This window comes from Drosophila navojoa, chromosome 2 (assembly GCF_054131105.1).
Source record: "Drosophila navojoa isolate 15081-1374.11 chromosome 2, UAZ_NAV_1.0, whole genome shotgun sequence".
NCBI classification, from domain to species: Eukaryota; Metazoa; Arthropoda; class Insecta; order Diptera; family Drosophilidae; genus Drosophila; species Drosophila navojoa.
The window spans coordinates 32,899,986-32,927,456 of record NC_142890.1 but is presented as its reverse complement, the minus strand read 5'-3'; the positions used below and the strand labels follow the sequence as shown (position 1 = coordinate 32,927,456).

At 34.3% G+C, this 27,471-nt stretch overlaps 2 protein-coding genes and 1 long non-coding RNA gene across 4 annotated transcripts in view; all 3 read right to left on the bottom strand.

Moving 5' to 3' along the window:
• LOC149092491 (uncharacterized) overlaps positions 1–27,471 on the bottom strand; it is a 192,042-nt gene that overhangs the window by 43,654 nt on the left and 120,917 nt on the right. The window lies entirely within an intron of this gene.
• Positions 1–27,471, bottom strand: part of LOC149092492 (uncharacterized) — a 182,797-nt gene that overhangs the window by 132,069 nt on the left and 23,257 nt on the right. The window lies entirely within an intron of this gene.
• Positions 280–27,471, bottom strand: scro (scarecrow). Of its 2 annotated transcripts, XM_089261217.1 has the most exons (7): positions 27,089–27,469; positions 23,092–23,549; positions 21,399–21,610; positions 18,795–18,946; positions 11,600–11,695; positions 2,124–2,210; positions 280–911 (listed from the first exon to the last, which is right to left on the bottom strand). In XM_089261217.1, exons 2-7 carry the CDS (start codon positions 23,505–23,507, stop codon positions 474–476), a joined length of 1,401 nt encoding a protein of 466 aa, XP_089117343.1. In that variant the 5' UTR covers positions 23,508–23,549; positions 27,089–27,469; the 3' UTR covers positions 280–473. The 2 variants fall into 2 exon arrangements, with proteins under 2 accessions (XP_089117343.1, XP_089117346.1); XM_089261220.1 differs by lacking the exon at positions 11,600–11,695 and having other exon boundaries at positions 27,089–27,471.

Genomic DNA, 27,471 nt, shown 5'->3' with positions numbered 1-27,471 from the left:
GAAGAGTATACCGAATTCTTCAAATCGTTTGACCATCTCGGTCGACCGCATGAAGCGGAATGATTGTGCTTTCGTATATTTTCGTAGCCCGAACCTAGCAAACCCGAGCCGAGCAAATATGTTCGAAATTGATAGAAATCGCCGGTAAGCTAGTATTCAACAAAAATAATCTTGATTTTACACAATTCAATATAATTTCATTTTTGTAAACCACTCAATCTTAAAATTTCAATTTATTGTTAATACATTGACCTATGAATATTTACATTTATTACTATAATTATTAAATTATTATTTTTTTCTTTTTTAAGTTATATCTTATAATAGCATATAAAGCAAAAATTTCATTTTATGAAAGTAAAATCTAGAACAGCATTAGCTTTTTAAAAATGTATTTTATTAGAAAATAATATACACATAACTGAATTGAGTACACTTTATAGAACCGAAAGAATTTAATGATAATTCTAACTTTACCATGCTCTACCTTGCAATGGCAAGTAACCAGCACACTGTTGTTGATGACCATTCGAAATAAAATTGTTTTGGTTTCGATAGGCCATAGCTAAACTATTAGACATTAGAGCATTATTGCAGGGTTGTTGTAACATAGAAGCATTGGAACCTCCAACTGTCCCACTGTAACTTGCTATCAAAGATGATGATGTGTCAGGGGAGTGTGAGTTAGGCGCATCTCCAGGGATCAGATTTAAAACACTGGGTATATTGCTTGTAACTGAACTCGTTCCAGCTACCCCATTTGCGTTTCCACTGCTATTATTGCTGTTGTTTCCAGACGCTGTTGAGCTATTAGTGTGTGTTTGCTGTTGTATTGAATTGCCTGCTCCCGGGCATGGCTTGCCATCTTTTACTAAAACTGGAACAGCAACGCGCCTTGGCGAGCTTGCAGACTAGAGAACACATAAAAATAGAAAATATATATGTATGTTAATTTAGTTTTATTTGATTTTACAAGGTAGGACATTAAAATTTTAATTCAATCTGAAGTATATGTATATGTATTTACATATGTATATGCAGTAGAATCCGGTTAGAACGACGCGTATACGGCGCGGCACTCAAGATACCGTCGTTATACCTGGAAGACGATATATTATTTATTTCGTCGCAATAACCGTACAGACGCTCTAAGCGGAGTCGTTATATCCGAATTCTACTGTATATTGTTTACGCGAAAAACAGAGTAAATGGGAAATTTGGGTATAATGACTAATGACTAAATGTAACTTCCATAAGGGATGTGACAGATCTCATTCTTGATCTATATGTCAACCTATTATTGTTGCCTATTGCCTATTATATGTTGTTGTTCATGGGTGCCTTATAATTAACCATATAAGTTTATTAATCATTAATAAAAACCCGAAAGTGAATTGGTTTTGTGCAATGTCCATCTTGCTGTCCGTCTGCCTGTCCGTATGAACGCAGTTTATTTCGGCGCTATTGAAGCTAATGAAATCGGACCTGAAGATATAGTGATTTTTCAAATACTGCTATATTTTGGACACTATTGATTCTAGAGACCTGAAATTTGGTATGTATACTCGGGCTGACCTCCCAAGACCAAAAAGTTTTGGTAGATATACATATGTCCGCCCAAAGGGCGTGGCAAACCGCAAAAGTTTATATCTCCGAAAGTGTAAGAGCTAGAAGCTTCAAATTTGGATAGTTGAGTTACTAGTATAACCTCCTCAATCGATTCCCAAATTATATTGTTATTCCTCTTTAGGGGCGTGGCACATCTAAAATACACTGTATTTTTTCATTTTTTGAGCGTAAGGCATATACATTTTGCTGCTAGGTTACGGATAGCTGTTTCCATGAGCTGGCCAACAATGAAGGGCCTACGCCTTGTAGGGGCGTGGAAAATCAAGGAAAACCTAATTTTCTACAGTATTAGAGCTAAACTTGGCTACTAAATTGCTGCTGGGGTGTGAATGAGTATTCCGTAGTCAGTAACGCCCGATTCCAACGTTCTTACTAGTTTTTAATGTAATATTTCTATAGGAATTATTTATGAACAATTATTGAATGTGGTCAAATAATCAATTCTTTTGTGAGATACACCAAATTATAACTTCATTAGAATGCATTCGTCTTACTTGATTGTGCTGATTTTGTTCTGCCATGGCCTTTTCTTTTGCCTGTCGTTTGCATTTATACCGATGGTTTTGAAACCATATTTTTACCTGTAAGATTAAAAAAAAGGAATATAGTTTAAATATAAACTTTTTTTTATGTTCATATAATAATTGAGGTTTTTATTTAAAACTAGCTGGCCCGGCAAACGTTGCATTGCCCTATCCATTATTTCTAGGTAAAAAATTGTTAAAAGCTATGTTGTTAAGGTTAATAGGATTTTCATTTAAGCACCTTGTGGTAAACGACATTCTTTGTTTTTTGGTCAAATAATGCGAACAAATAATGCGGATGGTTTGCCAACACGTGAGCATGCCACGTACAATTGACCATGAGAAAAACACGCATTTTCTAAATTGATCGTCATGGCGAAGGCGAATCTGGAATTGAATTCGTTTAAACTCCAAGGGCATATCTTTTAGGATCATCGCGTTCCATTGCACAGTTTTGGTTGGTTTAAATTTCTAAGCATGATAACTACCGAGTCAACCTTCAGTTTTAAATTGTGCGGTGGTAAACCAGGCACATCCAAGGAGTTCAAAAATTCAATTGAATAATTAGTGGCTTCTTCTTCGTTTGTTACACAGTCGATATATTTGAATGAATAGAGAGTACCAACGATTTTATTTTGAATTATAAAATTAAGGTCATCCACATCTTTACTTTTAGCCGCCAAAATTGTTTGCTCACTTAACCAAAGCAAGCCACTCGATTCGTCAACAGGAATACGGCCATTACCGATATTCAGCAATTGCTTCGAGAAATCATCAGCAGATAGATCGTTCAACAATGCAACTCTCATATTTACATACATATCATATTTGGTTACATATCGCCATAGATTTGATGCTTTGAGGCAAGCGTTTATTTCGTCGGCAGCAGTAAATCTTGGAATTACTGATAATGTTTGTTGGAAATTGCCAGATAATAAAATCCTTGAACCACCAAAACATCTCTTGTCATTGCGCAGATCTTTTAATGTTCGGTCTAGTGCTTCTAATGCGCATTTGTGCGCCATTGTGCATTCGTCCCATATGATCATTTTTGATGCTACTAAAACTTTGGCCATTGCAGAGTGTTTTGAAATGTTACATGTTGGTTGTTCAGTAGCTTGAAGATTTAATGGCAATTTTAACGCCGAGTGAGCCGTACGGCATCCGTCTAACAATGTGGCCGCTATTCCAGAAGAAGCAATTACTACCGCGATTTTGGGTCTCGTACGTACAGTTGCCAAAATCAATGACATGAGAAATGTCTTCCCAGTTCCACCGGGGGCATCCAAAAAAAAAAAAAAAAAAAAAAAAAAAAGCCACCATTTCCATCGATTGCATTAATCAGTGTATCATAGATTTCCCTCTGCTTAGGATTCAACAGTGGTACATTCGTTTGAACTGATTGCATTAGTTCATGTGGATCATATTCACGTTGACGTTCTAATTATCTATTAAATGCGTTATTCATGGCGCTGGCATTCCTAACCTATCTAACAAACTGCCGCATATGAGGTAATATCTTCAGTATCTTCGATCAAAAGCAAGGTCTGGTTATGCATCTCCTGGTTCGACTCAAGATCGGGATTTCTTGAGTTGATATGACTTCGATATAAAATGTCTTCTGGCATTTTATCTTTGTATTTGTTCCACTGGTCACGTGGTTTCGATGGGAAAGAGGCATTGTATATTGGAGTGCTCGCTAGAAAATGTCGTGATTCTAGTGTTTCGCCATAAAGCAGGGAACGCAATGGCTCTGGTGGCGGGACCACTAATGGCAATGTCACTTTACCACTAAGGCAGCACAAACCGGGCGTTTCACCAGTTCACAACGTCCATTGGACCAATGCAAACTAAACGATTCAAGCTGTAGTCAATGGTGCAATCATACCGAAACGCTGCTCGATTCAAATCAATCCTTGAACCATTTCTTATCGCCGTTTCAAGGGCTGCCTCTTTGAGAAGCACGAATTAGGGCCCTTCTTTGCTGGGTACTAACGCGGCGCCTTTCTCGGGCGATTTCTCGTTCTTCGTCAGATAATAGACTCGCGATATTCCGTTGCCTAATTGCATCATAAGTCCGCCGGTAAAGATTATATCTTCTAGGACGCGGCAAACAATCGAGAAATATATATATAAATAATTTGCACAAATTTATGTTTGAGACAAACAAATACCTGAACTTTCGAGATATTTAGCTTCTGTATGTGCATACATATTATTTTTATCAAATGTGCTTTTTTTATAAATAGTCAGGTTCGCCTGAGGCTGTGCCGTAGACTGACTGACTACATTTGTTTATTTACTTCTATACTATTGTATAATATGAGAGCAGGACTGAAAACTGTCATCAAGCCTACTGAGTATCAATGGAAATCTAAATCTTTGGGGAAAAAACCGCGTTTTTCAAGTATTTGTCAAATTTTTTCAGTATTTTTAAGATCTGCTATCGTAGCGGAGACAAATCCAACAAATCAAAAACCATGAAAATTGGTCCAGCAGACCAGTTATAAGTGTAGGAACACTTTTCACATATCTCTTTTATATATATAGATTAATTGTAGACAAAATAAAGAATGATTAATACATTTATTTTCAATTTAGTTTAAGTCTAAAGACCTATCTACTCTTGTTATATCTATATCAATCACCACAATAGTATTTTAGTGTACATATGTATGTATGTATGTAAATGGCTTTTTAAGATGTGTGTAGCAGACATCATACAGTATACACATACATATGTACATACATATATCCTCATCAACCCCTGTTGTCAGTGGACAGTTAACGACCATCTTTTATCATAACAAACATAATGTTAAGCGGAACCAAACCCGGCAATTGAAATGAAGTGCAGAGAGTATATTGGTTTTGTGCAATGTCCGGCTTGCTGTCCCTCCGTCTGTCCGTATGAATAGATCATTTCGGAACTATTGATTCTAGAAATTTGGAATACACACTCTTGTTTATCTCCTATTTGAAAAGTGTTAAAATTATTTAGAATGAAAATTATATTTCTACGCCTACAGGGGCGTAGCAAATCGGACCTGAAGTGATCGTTCAAATTCTTCTATATTTTAGGCACTATTGAAGCTAGAGACCTCAAATTATGATTATTATTATCATCTTATTTTAAGAACTGGCCAAAAATGAGGTGTCTACGGCCATTAGGGGCGTGGCAATCGGTATCTCTTGTGCTCAAATTGCAAATGCGTGAGGAAACATGTTTATAAAATTTAAAAAACATGAAAAAAATTATAGATATTAAAACAAGTAAGAAAACTCTAGTCGAGAGTGCTCGACCAGATACTACCCTGAACCAAACTAATAAAAACGCACATTTCAAAATTCTAGTGGCAAAACTGGAATAGATTCACTGATACAGCGCCATCTAGCAGAACTAAACGAAACTAACTACTGATGTGATTCCAAGAATGTGCTAGAAGAAGTTTGAATGTATGTGTGCACACGAATAGGAAAACTGTTTTAGCTGCTGCACGTGCGTTTGTTAATTGGCCAATCATTTTGTTATTTGTTAACGTCGATTGACTTAACCGAATTAAATGAAACTTTTAGCATATGATCTACATATTCTATTGAATAACTGACAATTTCAAAAAATTAAAAATCATTCACAATTACATAGCTACAGTGGCATCTGCCTTGATTGATAATGTTTTTAATCGATAAAATATCGGGAATAGTTATCGATAGCTCTTATATCTTCTGAAATCGACGCGTTCAAACACACGGACAGACGGACGGTCAGCATCGGACATTGCACAAAACTAATATACTCAGTTCACTTTCGTGAATGAGTATCAAAAATTAAAAAAACTAAACATTAATCCCACGCCCTGCCAAGGGTTCGAAACCAAGTCTTCGCGATCAAGCGCCGCGTCGCTAATCACAGCACCACCAGCAGCGCCATCTAGCAAATTTCAACCAAACTGTTAATGTTTTCCTAAGAATATAATAAAATAAGTTTGAATGTATGTGTGCCAGTGTTGCCAAATCAGCTTTTTTTCAGTCAAATCGGGCTTCTTTTGAAAAGCCGACTGCGGGAAAAATTCCTAAACAGCGGGCAGCGAGAATTCTGGATTTTTTAAAGGAAAATTTCCTATATTTTCGCTTTTTTATTTATTGAGCGAATTTTCGTATTTTATAGGGATAATTCGTACGAAGAATAAAGTTTTGTTCAATGTAGTTAAATTCAAACCAAATAGTTCAGTAATTCAATTTTCAACAACAATATCGATCTTTTTGATTATATGTAAATGAAACGTAAAGATTTTGTAACAGAGTTTATAAAGCAATTAAAAATATGTGCAACTCATTTGATAGCGTATAGTACAAGAAGTGAAATATATTAATTCATTTTCATACATATATATTTTTGGAGAACATTGAAAGTATTTAACACCAATTTAAGGACGCTACAAAGTTTTGGGTTGGGAGGTGTATTTATAAGGATTTGATACGAAATAAGAAACTTAGGAACTTGGCCACTTTTGCATTACTTTATTTGCAAATGCGCAAGTGGGTAAAATTTTTAGTCAGATCAATACTGTGATGCTTAACTGAATTTCAAGAGTCAGGTAAAAAATATATAGTAAAAAACTTCACAGATACGGGTTGCGGTGGTTGAAGAAATGATGCCATGATTTCGAGTTGCTAAAATATATTTAAGTATCAATCAAATTAAAGCAAAAAACATCAGTATCTTCCCACTAAAAACAGCTTTTTTTGCTCAACAAAATTGGCAACACTGATGTGTGCACGCATATAGGAAAACTGTTGTAGTTGCTGCACGTGCGTTTGGTAATTGGCCAAAAATTTTATGATTTTTTAACGTCGATCGACGGATTTAAATTAAACTTTCTGCACTAAGGAGTTTGCTGAATTTGGAGCCGGTACCCAAAAAATATACGCGCGATATATACGGACATTCTAAAAAAAATTTTGAAGTATCTAGCTCTTATATCTTCTGAGATCGAAGCGTTTAAACATACTGACAGACGAACGGACGGACAGGGCTAAAACAACTTAGCTCGTCGCCCTGATCAAGAATATACATATATACTTTGTGGGGTCTGCCACGCCTCCTTCTGCCTGTAACATACATTTTAACAAAACCATTATACCCTGAAACTATGTACACTTGCCAGAAAAACTATGCGTACAGGCTTAACGTGCGACTTTGATAGAGAATAAATATGATAAATATCAGTATTGTTATCAATATTATATTTTTTAGTGAAAAACTATTTAATAACACACATTTATCAACAATTTTTTTTTAATAATATTATACAGTTTTTTTTTTATATTTTAAATAAGAAAATAACAACGAAAATTCACTTAGAAAAAGTATGCGTACAAACTAAAAAACAAATCCAAAAATAACTTTTTTTCAACGAAAATTTGAAAATTAATATGAGGTTGGATACCCCTTTCGCTTCTTAGTCTCTTCCAACCGTTTTGGCATCGATGCCACCAATTTCCGGGTGAAACCCAAACACACAGCTCACAATGTCAAGCTCTGGTTGCTCTATAATACTAGACACCAGCTTCATTCGCCTCCCCAGTCACCCGACCTTAATCCCATAGAGCATTTATGGGATTTTTTGGAGCGCAAGATTAGAGAGCGAATAATTACGTCAAAGGACATGCTCAAATCGGTTCTAATGGAGGAGTGGCTCAAAATTCCGGCTGATTTCACCCGGAAATTGGTGGCATCGATGCCAAAACGGTTGGAAGAGACTAAGAAGCGAAAGGGGTATCCAACCTCATATTAATTTTCAAATTTTCGTTGAAAAAAAGTTATTTTTGGATTTGTTTTTTAGTTTGTACGCATACTTTTTCTAAGTGAATTTTCGTTGTTATTTTCTTATTTAAAATATAAAAAAAAAACTGTATAATATTATTAAAAAAAAATTGTTGATAAATGTGTGTTATTAAATAGTTTTTCACTAAAAAATATAATATTGATTACAATACTGATATTTATCATATTTATTCTCTATCAAAGTCGCACGTTAGGCCTGTACGCATAGTTTTTCTGGCAAGTGTATATCCAGGAAACTAATTGAGTATAGGCAATCTTTACATTTTTTTTTTTTTTGTGGTTTTCGGACCGGGCTAAAACAACTTAGCTCGTCGCCCTGATCAAGAATATACATATATACTTTGTGGGGTCTGCCACGCCTCCTTCTGCCTGTTACATACATTTTAACCATTATACCCTGAAACTATGTATATCCAGGAAACTAATTGAGTATAGGCAATCTTTACATTTTTAATTTTTTGTGGTTTTTGCTTATTACAGATAATGTATAAATGGTAGACTCAATTGTATAAACATAAACATATGTATATGTAGGTAAGAAGTATTTATAGTGGGGATGTGTATTCCGCTTGATAAGTTAGATTATTTTACTACATTGAGCACTTTTTCATTGAATACAATATGAAGAACCTTTTATAGGAAAGAGCGTGCTCAAACAATGAGCATATTTCAATACAAAAGTTAGGGTGAGTTCAAATAAATGTTCCCTATTGTTCATTAATGCGTTTTTATCTTTCAAAAACATGCCACTGTTGTCCGCATACTTATATCAATGTGTTTCAGAGATGCTTTATTCTAAGGTAATCAGCACTCCTGTTTTGGTGGGTAGGCATTGTATGAAATTTCCAGATAATAAAACTCAAGGGTGACAATGCACAATTCAAATATTTTTATTGTTATAACACGTCACACCCCATATCTATTGTTAGTAAAGTAATTGCTTAACCTAATGACAATTATATTATATTTAAAAGTGTAAGGTTCTGCTATCCCCCATTCTAATATATTTTTCCACAATATAAACATTGTCACATCAATTCAATTTCCTTATATTCATCCAATATGCATTGTTTTGCGTTTATGATTATTTGTTAACAGAACTTTAATTAATTCTCAAAAAAAAAAAACCTTCATAAAAATATACATTAAGTATATCTAGATCTCTTAAAGAGAACGGACTTTTAACTTAAATATTTTTTTCATAATTAAATTGTAATCGTTGATGCTATAAAAGTCAAGTGTCGTGTCAAACGCACCTTACGGCGATAATTTATTTGTCTCTCTTAAAATGAATAATCATATTAATAATACCCTTATCCCGTTTCAAGAAGAAATCAGGTTGGAAGATTCCATAGTATAGTATATACAGTATATATATTCTTGATCAGGGCGATGAGGTGAATTGTCTAATAAATTTTCATACTCATTCGCGAAAGTAAATTGAGAGTAAGTGTTTCATTCGGGGCTGGTATACAAAATTCTAATCATTCTGCACTTCTATTAGCCACACATACATATACATAATAAGCCCGCGCACTGCTAACTGCACAGTAAGCAACGACTGGGCTTGTTAAATATTTTTACTTAACTTTCTTCATACAATTTTCAGATTGTGATCAACATTCTCGTACTTGAAATACTTTTTTTTTAGAAATTGGTGGCAAAGGGAGTGTGGTGTCCCAAATCGGATCGACTCAGCTCCTCGTCCTGATTAAAAATATACTATGTATTTACAGTGGCTCACACCTTATTTCGTGCAGCAGCATAGTAAAACTTTTAAGCCGTATTCCCGCTAAACCAATAAAGATATTCAAAAGATTTAAATGAGGTCTTATTTATTGGTTATTCATTATGTATAATTAATAACATTTAAAACTAACGAAAACTAAAAAAACAGCTCTTTTTCATGTCACAGCTTATTTCGTGCACTTCAATTTCAATGACTTTATTGTCCAAAAATTCTTAAATTAGGATTTTTTCTACCTCTGTGCCCAGTGGATGGGAACAGTCCAAATGTGGTCAATCCACAGGCCCAGTGGTCATACCTGAACGTTATAGAAAATTTATTGGCGAAATTGGGCTTGGCCATTCGGAAATGGTCAATATTCAATAAAAATGACCTCAAAACTGCCCTATTGGAGAAACGGTCAAAAATCTCCAGCGAAATCACCCGAAAATGGGTAAACTCGATGGAATCGCGATTTAAAGAAGGGATTAAACAATACTGAGGTAAAAAAAATCCTAATTTAAGAATTTTTGGACAATAAAAAATTTTTGGAAAATAAGCTATGATATGGCTGTTTTTTTAGTTTTCGTTAGTTTTAAATGTTATTAATTATAATAGTCATGGTACAGGGTATAATAATGAAGTGCGTTAACACAATGAATAACCAATACATAAGACCTCATTTATATATATACTTTATGTATATACTTCATGGGGGTCATCATGCCTGTTTCATACAAACCCATTTTAGTTCGATTTTCTATTTTCAGTGTGTTCAGGGTATAAAAAATCCTAATTGTATAAAAGTACGTTAAGCTTTAATAAGAATAACATTAAGACAAAAAACAATTTTTTTTTTAAATTTTTGTATACCCTGAACACATTAAAAATGGGAAATCAGGGTATAATCGATAAAAACAATATCGAAAATCAGTAATAAATTTATATCTGCTACATCTTTAAAGTTAGAATCGCCAAATTTTAAATGTAGATTTATATGTACTTTACAGAATTTCGATTTTTGTTAAAATTAATTAGCTGAAAGCGTATTTAAAGTATTAGAGACTGGTGTTTGGGAATGTGCACACATTTGAAGATTATGATTGCGTTCTGAAAGTTTCATTAGATTGTCTTTCTACAACAGAAATTATTTAACAAATAAATTCATATAATATTGCCCACACTGCAGCGCCGCCTAAGCGCAGTTAGCATAGCGCGGACTTATGCGTGCATGTGGATGCATGTGCATGTATGTGTGCATAATAAATTCATATAATATTACCCACACTGCAGCGCCGCCTAAGCGCAGTTAGCATAGCGCGGACTTATGCGTGCATGTGGGTGGATGCATGTGCATGTATGTGTGCATAAAAGATGCGAAGAATGGTTAGAGTATCAGCTTGGAGGGTTCAGAGTATCTCCTAGTCGAGCAGTTTCGACTAGAGCCTCTTACTTGTTATACGCTGAACCTATTTAAAATGGGAAATCGGGGTATAATGGTTGTGGCAGACCCCATTATGGCGACGAGCTGAGTTGATTTAGCCCTGTCCGTCTGTCTGTCTGTGTGTCTGTCCGTATGTTTGAACTTGTCGATCTCATACGAATAATAACGCGGATATCGAGTTTATCTCCAAAAATTGATAACTTGTCTCGTTTTATTATTATTAATTAAAAGCATCGAAAATAAGTAATAAATTTATATCTGCTACATCTTTAAAGCTAGAGTGGCTACATTTTAAGTGTAAATCATAATCTGAATCACTCTTGAGTAATCACTCAAGAGTCGTTTTGTTAATAAAAACTTAGATCATTATAAGAAACTAGGGAAAATAAGAAAAATTTAACAATTGCATGGCATTATGTATTACTTACTTGTGTGGGAGTCAAGTGAATAAGACTTGCTAAATGTTCTCGCTCAGGGGCCGATAAATATCGCTGTTGCTTAAACCGTCTCTCAAGCTCATAAACCTAAAAAAAATTTAAGAGCGTACATATTTTGTATATTTCTCATAATTTTGCGAATGAATATAAACTAAAATAAAAAAAATGATTTTAAATAAAAATCTGACTATATATTATTTTTTTGTCTTGAACCCATTGAAAATGGGTAATTAGGGCATAATGGTATTGTTAAAATCAGAAGACGCCGTGGCAAACCCCACAAAGTATATATATTCTTGATCAAGGCGTCGAGCTGAGTCGATTTGGCAGACGGACAGTCTGTCTGTCCGTATGCTTGAACGCGTCGATTTCAGAAGATATAAGAGATAGAGACTTCAATTAAAAAAAAAGGCCGTATATATAGCGCGCATATTGAGTTATCACTAAAAAATCGACAACCCATCCCTTTATATTGTTATCGAAAATCAGTTTTAAATTTATATCTCCAACATCTTTAAAGCTGGAGTCTAAAAATTTGAAATGTATATTAAGATGCATTTTATACAACTTCGATTTTTTTTAATTCACAACTTACTCCACCCCTATATCCACCCCTTCGCCCTCATATTTGTAAAAAACGCATTTCAAGTACTTGCGACTTCGGAATACACATACATTTGAACATTATGATAACGTTCTGAAAGTTTCATAAGGATTGTACGTCTTGAAATTAAATTATTCAACAAATAAATTCTCATAATATTGCCAACACTGCAGCGCAACCCAAACGCATATGTATATGTGCGTGTGTGTGCGAATTATTATCGAAATATCATTTGCTTAATAGGTGCAGGGGATCTCGAGCAGTCTCGACTAGAGCTTTCTTACTTGATATTTATTCATTTTATTTTTTCGCTAAATTAACTACATTATTTAATTAAAGTGTCAATATTTGAAAGATTTTTATTTTTACTAAAGTGACAGATATGAATTGACTCATTAAATTAAACGCTTACAAAATAATATTTCTGTGCAATTGCTTGTGCGCACATAGAGGGAGAGATAATGGGGAGAGAGAGAGAGAGTAACGCAAAAATAGCGCATAGAAGATGGAAATGTGATCATGTATGCTTGAGCGCTCGCAGCGCACTGATTTTGTCAAGGCGGGAAAATACAAAGTAAGCAAGTAAGAAAGCTCTAGTCGAGACTGCTCGACTACGAGATCCCCTGAACCCTTCGTGCAACTGATATTTCAATAATAATTCGCACACACACACGCATACAAACAAACACAAGCATACACACACGCACATATACAGGCGATTGCGTTTGGGTCGCGATGCAGCGTTGGCAATATTTTCAGAACTTATTTGTTGTACAATCCTAATGAAAATTTTCAGAACGTATAATGTATAAATGTATGTGCATTTAAAAGCACAAGACTATAGTATTTGATATACTTTTAACAAAGCCATTATACCCTGATTTCCCATTGTCAATACGCCTTGGCCGTGATCCTATACACATTAACAGTTATTAGTTATTTACAGATTTTACTTTTATTAATCAATATGGCTGATTAGATGGTTCAGAGTGACAATAAAAGGTATTTCTCAAAACTATCTAATTAATGTATGTATGTATATTATTGCGCGCACACAAGAAACAAACACACTCACACACATGAAAACATAGGGATGAAATCACAAACACGCTTTGGCTGCTGTGTGGACTTACTGTGCAAACTTAATTGCTTAATACATCATAAGTTTCCGTGGAGTATTTCTAAAAAAGAGCATATAAAAACATTCAACTAAAAGTGGCAAATTGCTAGACATTGTGTCTAGTTTATAGTAGTAAACCACTTTTTTGCTTATTTTGAAAAAAAAAAAATGCACTTAAAGTTTCTTCGGCATTTACCATCCACGAGTATGCATACAAAATTTCGGCTCTCTAGCTCTTATATCTTCTGAGATCTCGGCACTCACACGGACAAGCGGACGGACAGGCGGACTTAGTTCGTCGTGCTGATCAAGAATATACATATATACTTTGTGGGTACTGCGAAGATTCCTTCTACCTGTTGCATACTTTTCACAAAATTATTATACGTCGACTCTTCTTTTTTCAAAATTGCGTTATTTCGAACCTCTCATTAATTTATAGTTATAACGAGTCCCCTACAAAATCTCTTTATATTTCGAATTAAGTCCATACATTTTTATGCACTCAGTAATTCGAACTAAAATTTCATTGCTAAGACGCGGTAATTCGTACTCATATCGAATTTGCGAAGTTTCTTGGTGTGTTAGTAATAACTTTGAATTTGAATTTTGGGACTCCCCTGAAACTAACTTTACTGTGCGTGGTAGCGTGTTACACATAAAACATAGGCACATTTTGATGCTCGCTTCCGCGCGAATCGCTTCGTTAGTAGACATGTGTATTACAATTTTTTATTAAGTGAGTACTAACAAGTAAGAAAATTCTAGTCGAGACTGCTCGATAGGAGATACACTGAACCCTCCAATCTGATATTCTACTCACTCTACACTTCGTTTAGGCACACATACATTCACACGCATGTATTAGAACGCGCTCTGCTAACTGCGCAGTAAGCAGCGACTGCGCTTGGGCTGCGCTGCAGTACGAGCAATATAATAAGCATTTATTTGTTGAATAATTTAATTTCTAGACGTACGATCCTAATGAAACTTTCAGAACTTAATAATGTTCAGATGTATAAATGTATGTGCATTTCAAAGCTCAAGCGCCTTTTACAAATATGAGGGTGAAGGGGTGGATATAGGGGTGGGGGCAAATTTTAACAAAAACCGAAATTGTATAAAATACATCTTAATATACATATTAAATTTGGTATATATATAATTTTTATAACTGGTCTTCGATAAGGTTTTTTATCGATAAAAAAGTATCGGAATGAGTTATCGTTTTTTAATGATAAACTCGATATGCGCGCGACATATACGGACATTTTATAAAAAGTATAAAAGTTTGACGATTGCTGAAAAGAAGAAAAGTAATGGAATTGTGTTTCAAAAAAGTTTGTGGAGAAAATACTTCTTTTGATAATGCTGTTTGTTCAGATTGGCATAGTAAATTGAAGACACCGATAGAAAACTTTGATGCCCGAGACATTTTTAATACTGATGAAACTGGCCTATATTTTCCAGACAATACGCTTACTTTTAAAGATGAAAAGTGTCATGGAGGAAAATATAGTAAAGAGAGGTTGACAGTTCTACTTGCAGTAAATATGAATGGATCGGAAAAACTTAAGCTCTTAGTAATGTTTTAAAGGAGTGAAATCGTTTCCTACTGATTACTGTGCAATCAAAAAAGCTTGGACGACAACAGAACTTTTTAACAATGGGCTTTTAACAGTTAATGGAAACATGAAACGACAAAAGAGAAAAATTTTACTATTTTTAGAAAATTGCACTGACCACAACAGTCCTCCTACATTGCCCAACGTAGATCTCTACTTATTTCCGCTAAATACAAATTCCAACCAGCAACCATAATAGCAAGGGATCATTCATAAGTTAAAGACGTTGTATCGCAAAGAAATTATTAAGACCATTTTGGAATCTCTCGACAAGCAGCTAACTACGACAGCTGTTTTACTGATTGACAAGGCATGGAGAGCTGTAAGTCGCCTGACAATTCTTAACTGCTTCATAAAATCGGGGTTCGTTAAAGAAGATTAGGACAATTCGCAAATAATTATGGATGATGAAGAATCATCAATGATACCAGTTGACATCAGCGGTGTGAGTTTTTATATCCTGTACCCATTGAAAATAGGAAATCAGGGTATAATGGTTTTGTTAAAAATATGTAACAGGCAGAAGGAGGCGTGGCAGACCCCACAAAGTATATACATATATTCTTGATCAGGGCGACGAGCTGAGTCGATTTGGCCCTGTCCGTCTGTCTGTCCGTCCGTCTGTCCGATCTCAGAAGATATAAGAGCTAGAGCTATATATCGCGTGCATATCGAGTTTATCACTAAAAAACGATAACTCATTCCGATATTTTTTATCAATAAGAAACCTTAACGAAGATCAGTAATAAAATTATATCTCCCACACCAATATATTACCTCACCAATATATTAGTAAAAGGCGTATTTCAAATAGTAGAGACTTGAGCTTCGGCATATATGATTACGTTCACACACACACATATATACACACACACACACACACACAGACACATAATAAACGAATATAAAAAACACACACACACATACTTGCCTGCCACGCCTTCTTCTGCGCAAATTGTGGAAAAGATATATACATACATATATGACAAACATAAAATCATCTTCTAATGTACATATGCACGTATTTCACATAAATATAATAAAATACATTTTAAATATTTATAACGGTTAAATGAAAAAGAACTTTATATTTACAATACACTTCACTACTTTACCCAACAAAAATAAACACCCTTTTAAGCGTATATTTGCATTGTACAAATGTATGTTTACATATATCGCTCGACAAATACTACCGTTGAATATACGACGTTCAAACATTACGAGTGCGCATATGTATGTATATGTATGTACATATATAATAGGTATGTACATATATGAATTTATATACAACTTTACATAATGCATGTACATATGTATGTAAGTATGTAATCGGGTAAAGCAAAATTTCTTCAATATTCGGATTTAAGCTTAAATAATACTTTAAGCATAAATAAAACTTGCAATGACGTTTAAAGCACCTTTTACATAAAAAGAAGTCCAACTCACCATTTAAAAGTAAATTTGTTCAATTCTCTAACATATGTTCATATTTAAATACATATGTATGTACATACATATGTATAGTTTAGAAGCATTGGATTACATAACCTATAGATTTTTTCATACCATATATCAGTTTGGTTATCGAGTATATATAATAAGATAGTCTCAATCAAATTCAATGAGTTAGTATAAAAAAATGTAGACTATAATAATTGTATATATTTCTTACATTTTTAAATATTTTGCATATTTACAAAATATAGTAATAATAAAAAAAAATATATATATTATTAAATAAAATTTAATTAATTTCATCGAAACATTATACATTACACATTCACAAAAGTGAAAAGAGTTTATTGGCTATGAGCATGTCCGTCAAAATGCAGATCGACCACTCAATATAAAGAGCTATTCTGGCGGATATATCTACGCCCATTCAAAATTTAAGATTACTTGCAATAAATTGTCACTTAAGGTTTCGTAAAAATCTGAGGTTGAACAGTTCATTTAAAATGCGACTTACGGTTTATGTATTGTGCGAACCTCTTGGTTTATTTTGTAATTATCTTGAAAACGAGCATTTTCCAAATACACTATTCGTTAAAATATAAAAAATGTTTGGAATTTTTTTTTTTTTTTTTTTTTTTTTTTTTTTATACTCCGAACCCATTGAAAATGGGTATTATGTTTTTGTAAAGGAAGTATCGCAGACCCCACAAAGTATATGTATTCTTGATCAGGGCGATGAGCTGAGTGGATTTAGCCCGATCCATCTGTCTCTCTGTCCGTCCGTCTGTCTGTATGTCCGTATATTTGCACGCGTCGATTGAAGAAGAAATAGCAGCTCACGATTGAGTGATAGTGTCTTTTAACAGTGATAGGAGCTAGAGACTTGAAACTTTTTTGAAAGTGCCTGTAAAATCGATAATTGTCTCGTTATATTGTTATCGATTAAAAACTACCGAAAATCAATAATAAATTTATATCTACATCTTTAATGCTAGAGTCGCCGAAGAATTAAAGATTAGAGATTAGATAAAGATTAAAGAATTAAGATTTTGTTAAGACTTACAGCCAACCCTATACACACCCCTGACCCATATATTTTCAAGAGGCATTTTTCATTCATGAACATTAAATCTTATAATCATAATCTAACAGTTTCATAAAGAAAGTTCTTCCAAAACAAAAGTTATTAAACAATTAAATTCCCTGAGTAAGCCCACAGGGCAACCAATGAGTGTTTATGCGTGAGTGCGTATGCCTCTGTGTGTCAGTGCATTTGTGCATGTGTAATAATTACTGAAGTATCAGTTGCTAGAAAGGGTTCAGGGGATCTCGTAGTCGAGCAGTTTAGGCTAGACACACAAACACACGCACACGCGCGCGCACACACACACGCACACACACACACACACACACACACACACACACACACACACACACACACACACAGACACAGACACACACACACACACACACACACACACACACACACACACACATACACAGTAGTATTTTGAGAATTTATTTGTTGAATAATTTGAATTCTAGACGTACGATCGTAATGAAACTAATGAATGTATGCAAATTTTAACAAAAACTGAAATTGTATAAAATATACATACTAAATTGGAAACCATAGCTTTAAAGATGTGGGAGATATAATTTTATAACTGGTCTTCGATAAGTTTTTTATCGATAAGAAAGTATCGGAATGAGTTATCGTCTTTTTGTGATAAGCTCGATATGCGCGCGATATATACGGACATTTTCAAAAAAAGTTGAAGACTCTAGCTCTTATATCTTCTGAGATCGACGCGTTCATACATACGGACAGACGGACGGACGGACAGACAGACGGACAGGGCAAAATAGACTCAGCTCGTCTCCCTGATCAAGAATATATATACTTGGTGTGTTCTGCCACGCCTCCTTCTGCCTGTTACATACATTTCAACAAAACCATTTACCCTGATTTCCCATTTTCAATGGGTTCAGGGTATAATAATATATCTATGCCCACTAGGGGCACTACAAGCTTCAAATGGATAGTTAAGTAACCCCTTTTACTGATGACTCAAAAATATTTAGTACGCCTCTTTATGTGTGTGGCAAATACAATATCCTAATACAAATACCCTTTAACTTTCAGATTTTTTAAGCGTTAGCTTGTTTCATGACAGGCCGAAAATAAGGTGTCTACGCCCAGCTACATTTCCTACAGTATTAGAGCTAAATTTAGCTACTAAATGGCTGATGGGGTGGGAATGAGTACTCCGTAATCGGTAACGTCCGACTGCAACGTTCTTAATTGTTTTTATGTAGTTTGGAATATAACCAACTTATGTTTAAATCTATTAAAGGCAAATTTTATATAAAACAAACCTGTGCTTGTGTGAAAAGAACTCGTCTTTTTCGTCTTTGTGCTAATGGAAACTGAAGAGGTTTTGTATCACTTACGCTGCATGCAGCTAACCCAGTCATGTTGCCCATGTGACCCATTGATCCACCGGCTGAGGAGCTCATAAGACGCGAAACTGTATATAAAATATTAAAACAATGATTTATTTTTAACAATAATTTTAAACTAGAATACACAATTGTTTTTGGAGACTAAAGTTAAAGGGCGAAAACTTGTATATGTATATTAAATTATCTCGGGATCTTCCATTCCGTGTTTATTTTAAACGGTCAGCTTCTACAATATGTGACTTAAAGCACCTTTTACTATATTATATTAGGAATGTAAATAAATATGGTATTTGGCTTAGAAACGTCATGTGCGTAAAAGTGAAAATCATCTTTTCATTTCTTAAACAAACAATGACAACAATATAATTTTAAATCAATTATTCTCACGCAAACCTTTTTCATTTTTAAAAGTGTACAGTGATTGGATGATTCATCATAAATTGTCGTTTTAAATATCTTTTCTGGTAAAGTAAAGCAAACAATTTGAAGTGCTTAGCATGAACATTTTTCTGAATCTCTTTCTGTTTATATTTCGAAGCGCTCACAACAATTTCATTATATATACATACATATATGTATATACATATATGTAAATATTCAACTATGAAATCTTTACACGGGGATGGCCAACTATGAGAGACTTTAAAAATGAATAATTTTCTATACCCACTTATATTTCGATGAAAATTGCTATCCCCTGAATAATAGAAACGTTTACACGCGTAAAAGCCTGTTATTTTTTTATTGGCCAAATATTATGTTTAAGCTGTTACTAACTGATTTCTAATCGTATTGACAAAAATTCAAAATCTTTCATTTATATTATTGCTATTACCTGGGCTTCTTTTTATACCATTGACCCATTGAACCCATTGAAAATGGAAAATCATACAGAAGGAGGCGGAGGAGATCCCATAAAATATACATTCATGATCAGAACGACGAGCTGAGTCGATACAGACGTGTCTGTCTGGTCGTATGAATGCCAAGTCTCAGAAGATACATACATATGTATAAAAGCTAGAGACCTTTAATTTTCATGTAAATATACTCGGGTATACCATAAGCATAAGCACCCATTTCATTTTTATCGAGAATAAATGATAAAATGACAGTTTTTTAGCGAAATTGTAATAGTATTAGAACTGGAGACTTCAGATTTACTGTGTATACACATTTCATGAATACAAAGATTTTGTAATTTACAAGATTTTGGTGTCATGCTCCTAATTTGGAAAAAAAAAATGTATATCAAGTTCTTAAGACTTGTGATTCGGAATATACACAGATTTGAACATTGTAATCACTTTCTGAAAATAAATAAATGCTTAAAATATATAAGTTTTTTTCAAAAAGGCGTAATTCACCGTATTTCTTTTAAATTTGGAAAGAGCGCACTCTAACACTTGTGCTTGGCAAATACACATATTTTTCATTTTTTTTATTACTACGGTCATTAAGTTTTACGAGGATCACCAGTAACCAGTTCTTATGTAAGCGAAACGAAATATCAGCTGCTCGAAGAATTCAGGGATCAGCTGTTTTTGGTAGAGCTTTCATTCTATTTATTTTCCGATAATAGTTAATATACAATATATAATGTATGTATTTACTTCAAAATTTGGAGTGTAATTTGAATATTTTAGAGCTAAAGATTAAATAAAAGAATGCATTTATATTACATGCGTAAATTTATGTAATAACGATTTTGTTGAGCAGCATTTGAAACAAGTAAGAAAGCTCTAGCGAAAGTGCTCGGTTACGAGATTGCCGAATCCTTCGAGGCACTTATAAAAATTCTCCACTTCTCTTGTGTTTATTCAAGACCACGTATTTCAGATCGTGATTATAAAATTAAAATGCGTGAATTTCCCAAAGCACAAGTCCTTGAAATCCCTATTTTAATATTTTAGAGATGGATTGCAACGAAAATCGAAATTCTATAAAATACATACATACATATAAATATGCGACTTTAGCTATAAAGATGGAGGAGATATCACTATATTATTGTATTTCAATAATGGGATTAGTTATCCATTTTTGATAATAGACTCGCTATGCGCGCGATATACATATATAGACCTAGGAAAAATTTCAAACTCCAGACAGACAGGGCTAAATAAACTCACGCCTCCTTCAGCCTGCTACATATATTTAACAAAACCGTTATGCCCTTATAAAAATGGTCTTAGGGCATTAAAAGAGCATATATTGAGAAAATAATTTCTCCTTAAATTGCACTGCAATGTGCGTGTTGTACATGTGTTTCTGTAGTGGGCATAAAAAAAGTGTAGACTAATTTGAATATCAGAGGATCTCCTATGCGAGTAGTCTTGATAAGAATACTCTTGTTTATTTCAATCATTACATGGTGAGATTCAGGGAATAGAGTCTACTTTCCACATATTTTTTCTACATTTATATAGAAACCATATTTACACATCAGTCTATAAAGAGTATTGAAAATTAAATTATATTATTATATAAATTGGTTATGTTCCTTATATTACGTACTTGCAAATCTAGGGTCATTTGCTGTGGAACCATACCACGAAGCCGAGCCTCGCATATCAGTATAATGTCCTGCCAACGATAAATTATCTGTCGGTCCACAATAGCTTTGAACTCCCGGACTATGATAGAGTGATCCCATAGCGTATGGATTCGCCATTGCTGAAGTACTTACTGTTCCTGGCGAATTAATACTACTACCACTAGAATTAGAGCTGAAAAAGAAAAATGAAAATCAAAATTAAAAGTAATAATTTATAATGCCTTTTTTGGTACTTAAGCTATATCAATAAAATTTATATGAAATAAGATTGAAAGCTCTGGTCGAGACTGCTTGAACCATTTTTCAATATTTCTTCGTGTCTTTCTGCTCACACAAGAAACATACAGACACACTTACATAGGCATTTACGCATAAAAGAAGTGCAGTATGGGCTTACTATGGGAAATTATTTGTTTAATAACTTCTCTTGTCGATTGACAGGGTATAAAAACCCTGAACCCATTGACAATGGGAAATCAGGGTACAATGTTTTTGTGAAAAAGTATGTAACAGGCAGAAGGAATCATCGTAGACCTTAATCAGCACGACGAGCTGAGTCGATATAGCCCTGTCCGTCTGTCCGCCTGTCCGTATGACAGCCGAGATCTCAGAAGATATAAGAGCTAGAGAGCTTTTATGTGCAGACTCGTGTATACCATACGCAGTACGAGTTTGCTTTATTTTTTCGATAACTTATTCGATAACCTTTTTATCGAGAATAATCGAAAAAGTGATTTTTTTTTTGGAGCCTCATTCGAATACTATTAGACGTGGAAGCTTCAGTTTTACTGTGTATATACAATTTGCAGAAAACGTATTTCAAGTACTAGACACTTGTGCTTTGGAATGTACACACATTTTGACCATATGATTACGCCCAGAAAATTTCATTAAGATCGTATGGTTACAAAAGAAGTTATTCACCAAGTAAATTCTCATACTATTGCCCACACTGCAGCGCAGCCCAAGCGCAGTCGCTGCTTACTGCGCAGTTAGCAGAGCGCGGGCGCGTGAGGGTGGATGCATATGTATGTAAGTGAGCGTGCATAAAAGAAGTGCAGAATGATAAGAATATCAGCTTGGAGGGTTCAGGGTATCTCCTAGTCGAGCAGTCTACACTAGAGCCTTCTTAATTGTTTCATATAAATATCAGACCGTGATTATAACTTATAAATGCGTTTGCCCAATCTCAAGTGTGTAGTATTTGAAATACGCCCTTTACAAATATAAGGATGAGGTGTGGATATAAGGGCGGGGAGTCAATTTGAACAAAAATCGAAATAATATAAAATACTTATAAATCTACATAAATCCACAATTTGTGGGTTTTAGCTGTGAAGGTGTAGGGAATATAATTTTATAACTGATTTCCGATATCGCCAGATATACACGGACCTATGGAAAAAAAGAAAGAAAGCTCTAGCCAAGACTACTCAACTACGATATCCCCTGAACCCTTTAGGTAACTGATTTTTCAACATGATAATCATGATAATTCTTTGTTTCTTCCTGCTTACACAAGAAATACACACACTCATAGACACACATACGCAGTCGGTAGCGCCCGACTGCAACGTTCTTACTTGTTTTTAATTAATTCGTAGAGAAGCTATTGTCGCATCATACAAAATTTTTTATATATTTTTGGCTTACCGAAATGGGGAGGGCGGGTTTCCGTTAATTTCCAATTTGCGGTATGATTCCTCTATTGGACTCAAAATGTCAGTCACACTAAACGGTGTTGAGTGGTTATTGTTGAATAGAGTATTTTGATGTTGACTATGCAAGTTCTGAAGATGTTGAATACTAGACAGGCTGTGGTGGTGATGTGCAACCGCTACAGCGGCTGCAGGAGAAACCGAGTTTTGTGGCGAGGTGTCGTTTGTAATAGGCTTAGGAAGTGGTTCCAATTGATGCTGGTGAGAAGCCGTTGCTTGAATCAATATTTCTTTTTGAGATAAACTCATAACCAAATCTGAATCATGCCCTAATCTAGTGTCTTCTTCGTCTGGTATTGCTCGAAAGCATCGCCGCTCATTAAATGGATCAATTATATTTGACGCGGACATACGAAAAACTTTGATTCATTCGTCACCTTCAGGTTATTGTGTCTACAAAAGTACAAAAGGAATACATCATATGAAATATTATGTAGCCCTGAAAAAGAATTTTTCATCAAATTAACAAGTAAGAAAACTCCAGTAGAGAGTGCTTGTCTATGAGATTCCCTGAACCCTCCGAGCAATTCATATTTCAATTATTCGTTTCTGCTTACACACGCACACACAGGCATACGCACGCACGCATAAACACGCGTGGGGCCAGTGTTGGGCTTACAACGGGAACTTAATTACTTTATAACCTTTCTGAGGATCGACTATCTTCATGAAACTTTGAACTGAACTTTGTTCCCATCGAAAATGGGAAATCAGGGTATAATGGATTTGTTAAGTGTATGTAACAGGCAAAAGGGGGTTTTGCAGACCCCATAACGTATATATATTCTTGATGAATCGAGTAAGCTTTAGGGACTTGAAATTTTTTTTAATGTCCGTATATATAGCGCGCATATCGAGCTTATCTCCAAAAATCGATAACTTTATTTTTATTTTATTATCGATGAAAAACCTTATCGAAAATCAGTAATAAAATAATTATATCTGCTACATCTTTGAAGCTATATTCGACAAATATAGATTCATATTTTACTTCACAGAAGTGATTTTTGCTATTGATTTTTGCTATGATTTACCCCTCACGCTTATATCCAACCCCTCACCCATATCTTATCAAAAGGCGTATTTCAAATACTAGACTAGACTTGTGCTTTGGCAAATGCACGAATTTCAATGTTATAATCACGATCTTCAACTTTCATGAAGGCAGTCCATCCACAAGAAAAGTTACTAAACAATTAAGTTCCCATAGTTAGCCCACTGCAGACCATGCGTGCTTTTGCGTATGCAGGCATAAATATGTGTGTGCGTTTCTTGTGTAAGCAGTAAGACTCGAAAATATATCGAAATATCAGTTCCTCGAAGGGTTCAGGGGATTTCGTAGTTGACCAGTCTGGACTAGAAGTTTCTTATTTGTTCATAATTAGTGTTAATATACAAATGTGTTACAGATGGTCAGCCTTTGCGTATGTAAAAATTGTTATCAGTATAATACCCTAGCAACTACTGATTATTCACATATTTTATACTCCTTCTAAAGCTTCGTACTATAGAAATTTTTTATTTGCATGTACATATATTTGTATACGCACATATTTTGATACTCATTCACGAAAGTGAAATGAGTATATTGGTTTTGTGAAATGTACGTCTTGCTGTCCGTCCGACTGTCCGTCTGTCCGTATGAACGCAGTTAATTTCAGCGCTATTGAAGCTAGAGAAATTTGAAATTTGAACACATACTCGTGTATATCTCCGATTTGTAAACTGTTAAAATTTTCATATTAGTTGAAGAGCTAGAAAGCTGAAATGGAATGTAGATCCCCATCGCCCACCCAAGATCACGTGCTATGGCGGATATATCTACGCTTATTAGGGGCGTAGCAAACCGGATAAAACTGTGTCTCGTAGAGATTTTAGGCTAGAACGTTACAATTTTGAACATGAGCTAATGATTAAAGATTAATGAAAAAATTATATGTCTATGCCACAAGAGGCGTGGCAAAAAGCTTTGTGGGATATATGTCCGTTCACAGGGGGCGTGGCAAACCGAAAAAGTCTCCTGGAGTATAGGAGCTAGAAGACTCATACTTGGATATTTAAGTTACTATTAACCTTTCTCTATCGATTCCCCAAATAATATTGTTACGCCTCTTTAGGGGCATGACATAAAAAGAAATACCCTGTAACTTTTTCTTATTTGTTTATAAGAACTCGTGTCTATCAAATTATGTGCGCTAAATTATTTAAAATAAAAGCGGAGCAAGACTATAACAATATCTACTATCCTCACGAACCCCACTGAATAGGAGAGTTTTATGCGCTTGTCTGGTCACTGAGCCAGATCCCACAAAGTAAAAATAATGTCGATCAGGGTGACGAGCTGAGTCGATTCGACCCTGTCCGTCGGTCCGTTTGTCAGTTTGCTTGATCGCCTCGATCTTAAAAGATATAAGGCAAGAAAATTTCAACTTTTTAAATAAGTCAGTCAATCAAGTCAGATTTAGATCATGAGCTGAAAGTTGCATTAAATAAAGTCAGACTTAGATCATGAGCTGAAAGTTGCATTAAATAAAAATAATAATTGGCACTGCAGTGAATCTACTTAAGTTTTGCTATCACGATTTCGAGCAGTGCGACGCTCAATCGAGATGTATCGGTTCCGAATCCAGAGCGCGCAATTTGAGTTTATTTTTTGATTGTTTCAAAAACATATATATATTAAATAAATGAGTTTTTTTTTATTGAAATATCAGTTCCTCGAAGGGTTCATAGATAGTGTAAATGTCCGAATGTGTTATAGATGATCAACCATACGCGTATGTAAAAATTGTTATCATCAGCAGACTACCCTAGCAACTACTGATTATTCACACATTTTATACTCCTTCTAAACTATATCCAGTCGACAATAATATTGCTACGTTGTTGCCCCAAATATTGACTGTTTTCTACGAACTTAATATATAGCGCTGCATATTCACAGAAAATTATATTATACATAACAGACAATATATTTAAATATGTACGTAAAAATGACCTTCGCTTATTATGCGCTTTATGAAGTGGCATGGGCAACACATTATCTTATTACGAGAAGTAAATTGTCTAAATTTTTTACAGAGTAATGGGTAATTTCCAAAGTTCATAAAGTACAGTAGGCTAGTACAGGGCTAACTATGAAACCTAATTATTTTATTATTATTAATTTAATTTAATTTTTAATTAAACTTTTAGAATGTGATGTGTGAATTTGCCAAAGCGAATACCGATATCCACAACACAAAGAAATTCGAAAGCTTAAAGACTCTATAGCTGATTTTTGATAAGGTTTAACAATGAACCAAAAATCGTTATTGTTTTTTTTTTTTTAACAAAGTTGATCTATATATAATCGCCTCACAAAAAAGTTGTCTTTAGCTCATAAAATTTCTGAGATCGACATATTGAAAAACGTATGGACAAACAGGTGGTCAGAGCTAAATTGACTTAGCTCGTCGGGAATATATCCAATTTATAGGGTCTGCTACGCCTTCTGCCGGTTACAGATATTTTCCTGTTTTAAATGGACTCTGAGCTTAAATACATAATAATAGGGGTTGGAAAAATAGTTGTGCTTTTTACGATATATGTATCAATGTTATTAAGAAAAATGTTATCGCTGCATTCGTATGGATGGAAAAACTGATCTCGATGCCCTTTAAGAAAATTTACTAGATTATATGTACATGTGTATAATATATAGAAGTATATATCTGGTATAAAATACCAAAAGTTTTCATTTTACTCTTTGCAACGTGCTACTATATAAAACACATACCTACATTTAAAGCTATAATAATTCAGAACCTTTTTTTTTAATATATTAATTTGTAAATAATTGATCAACGTAAGCAAAACATAAGGGTGACAAATTAATTAAAAGAGTGTTCAATTTGTTATTAATTAACGAGTCCAACCAATATTTTTCTTACTTTATTCATTTTTGTGCACTTATATTAAATATTCCTTGAAGAATAATTATAATTTCACAGCTCAAATTTGTATACGAATAACTATTTATAATGATAATGCTATTAAATATTATGATTGATATTTTATCACCAGCTTTGGTGTAGCTCTAATCAATTGTTTAGGCTCATTATTTTGATAAAGCACTAGAATATGTAACACTGAAAATTTGTATTTCTGCTGCACAATATATGTATAGTATGTAGATTTAAAGACATATAAACCCACGTCAGTGAATTTATTATGAATATCCACTCGACACGATTCCGTCAAATGAAATAAGAGGTCTGAACAGTACTGACGAGTACTCCTCAGATGGCTTCTGGATAGCCCTCGAATAAGTTTT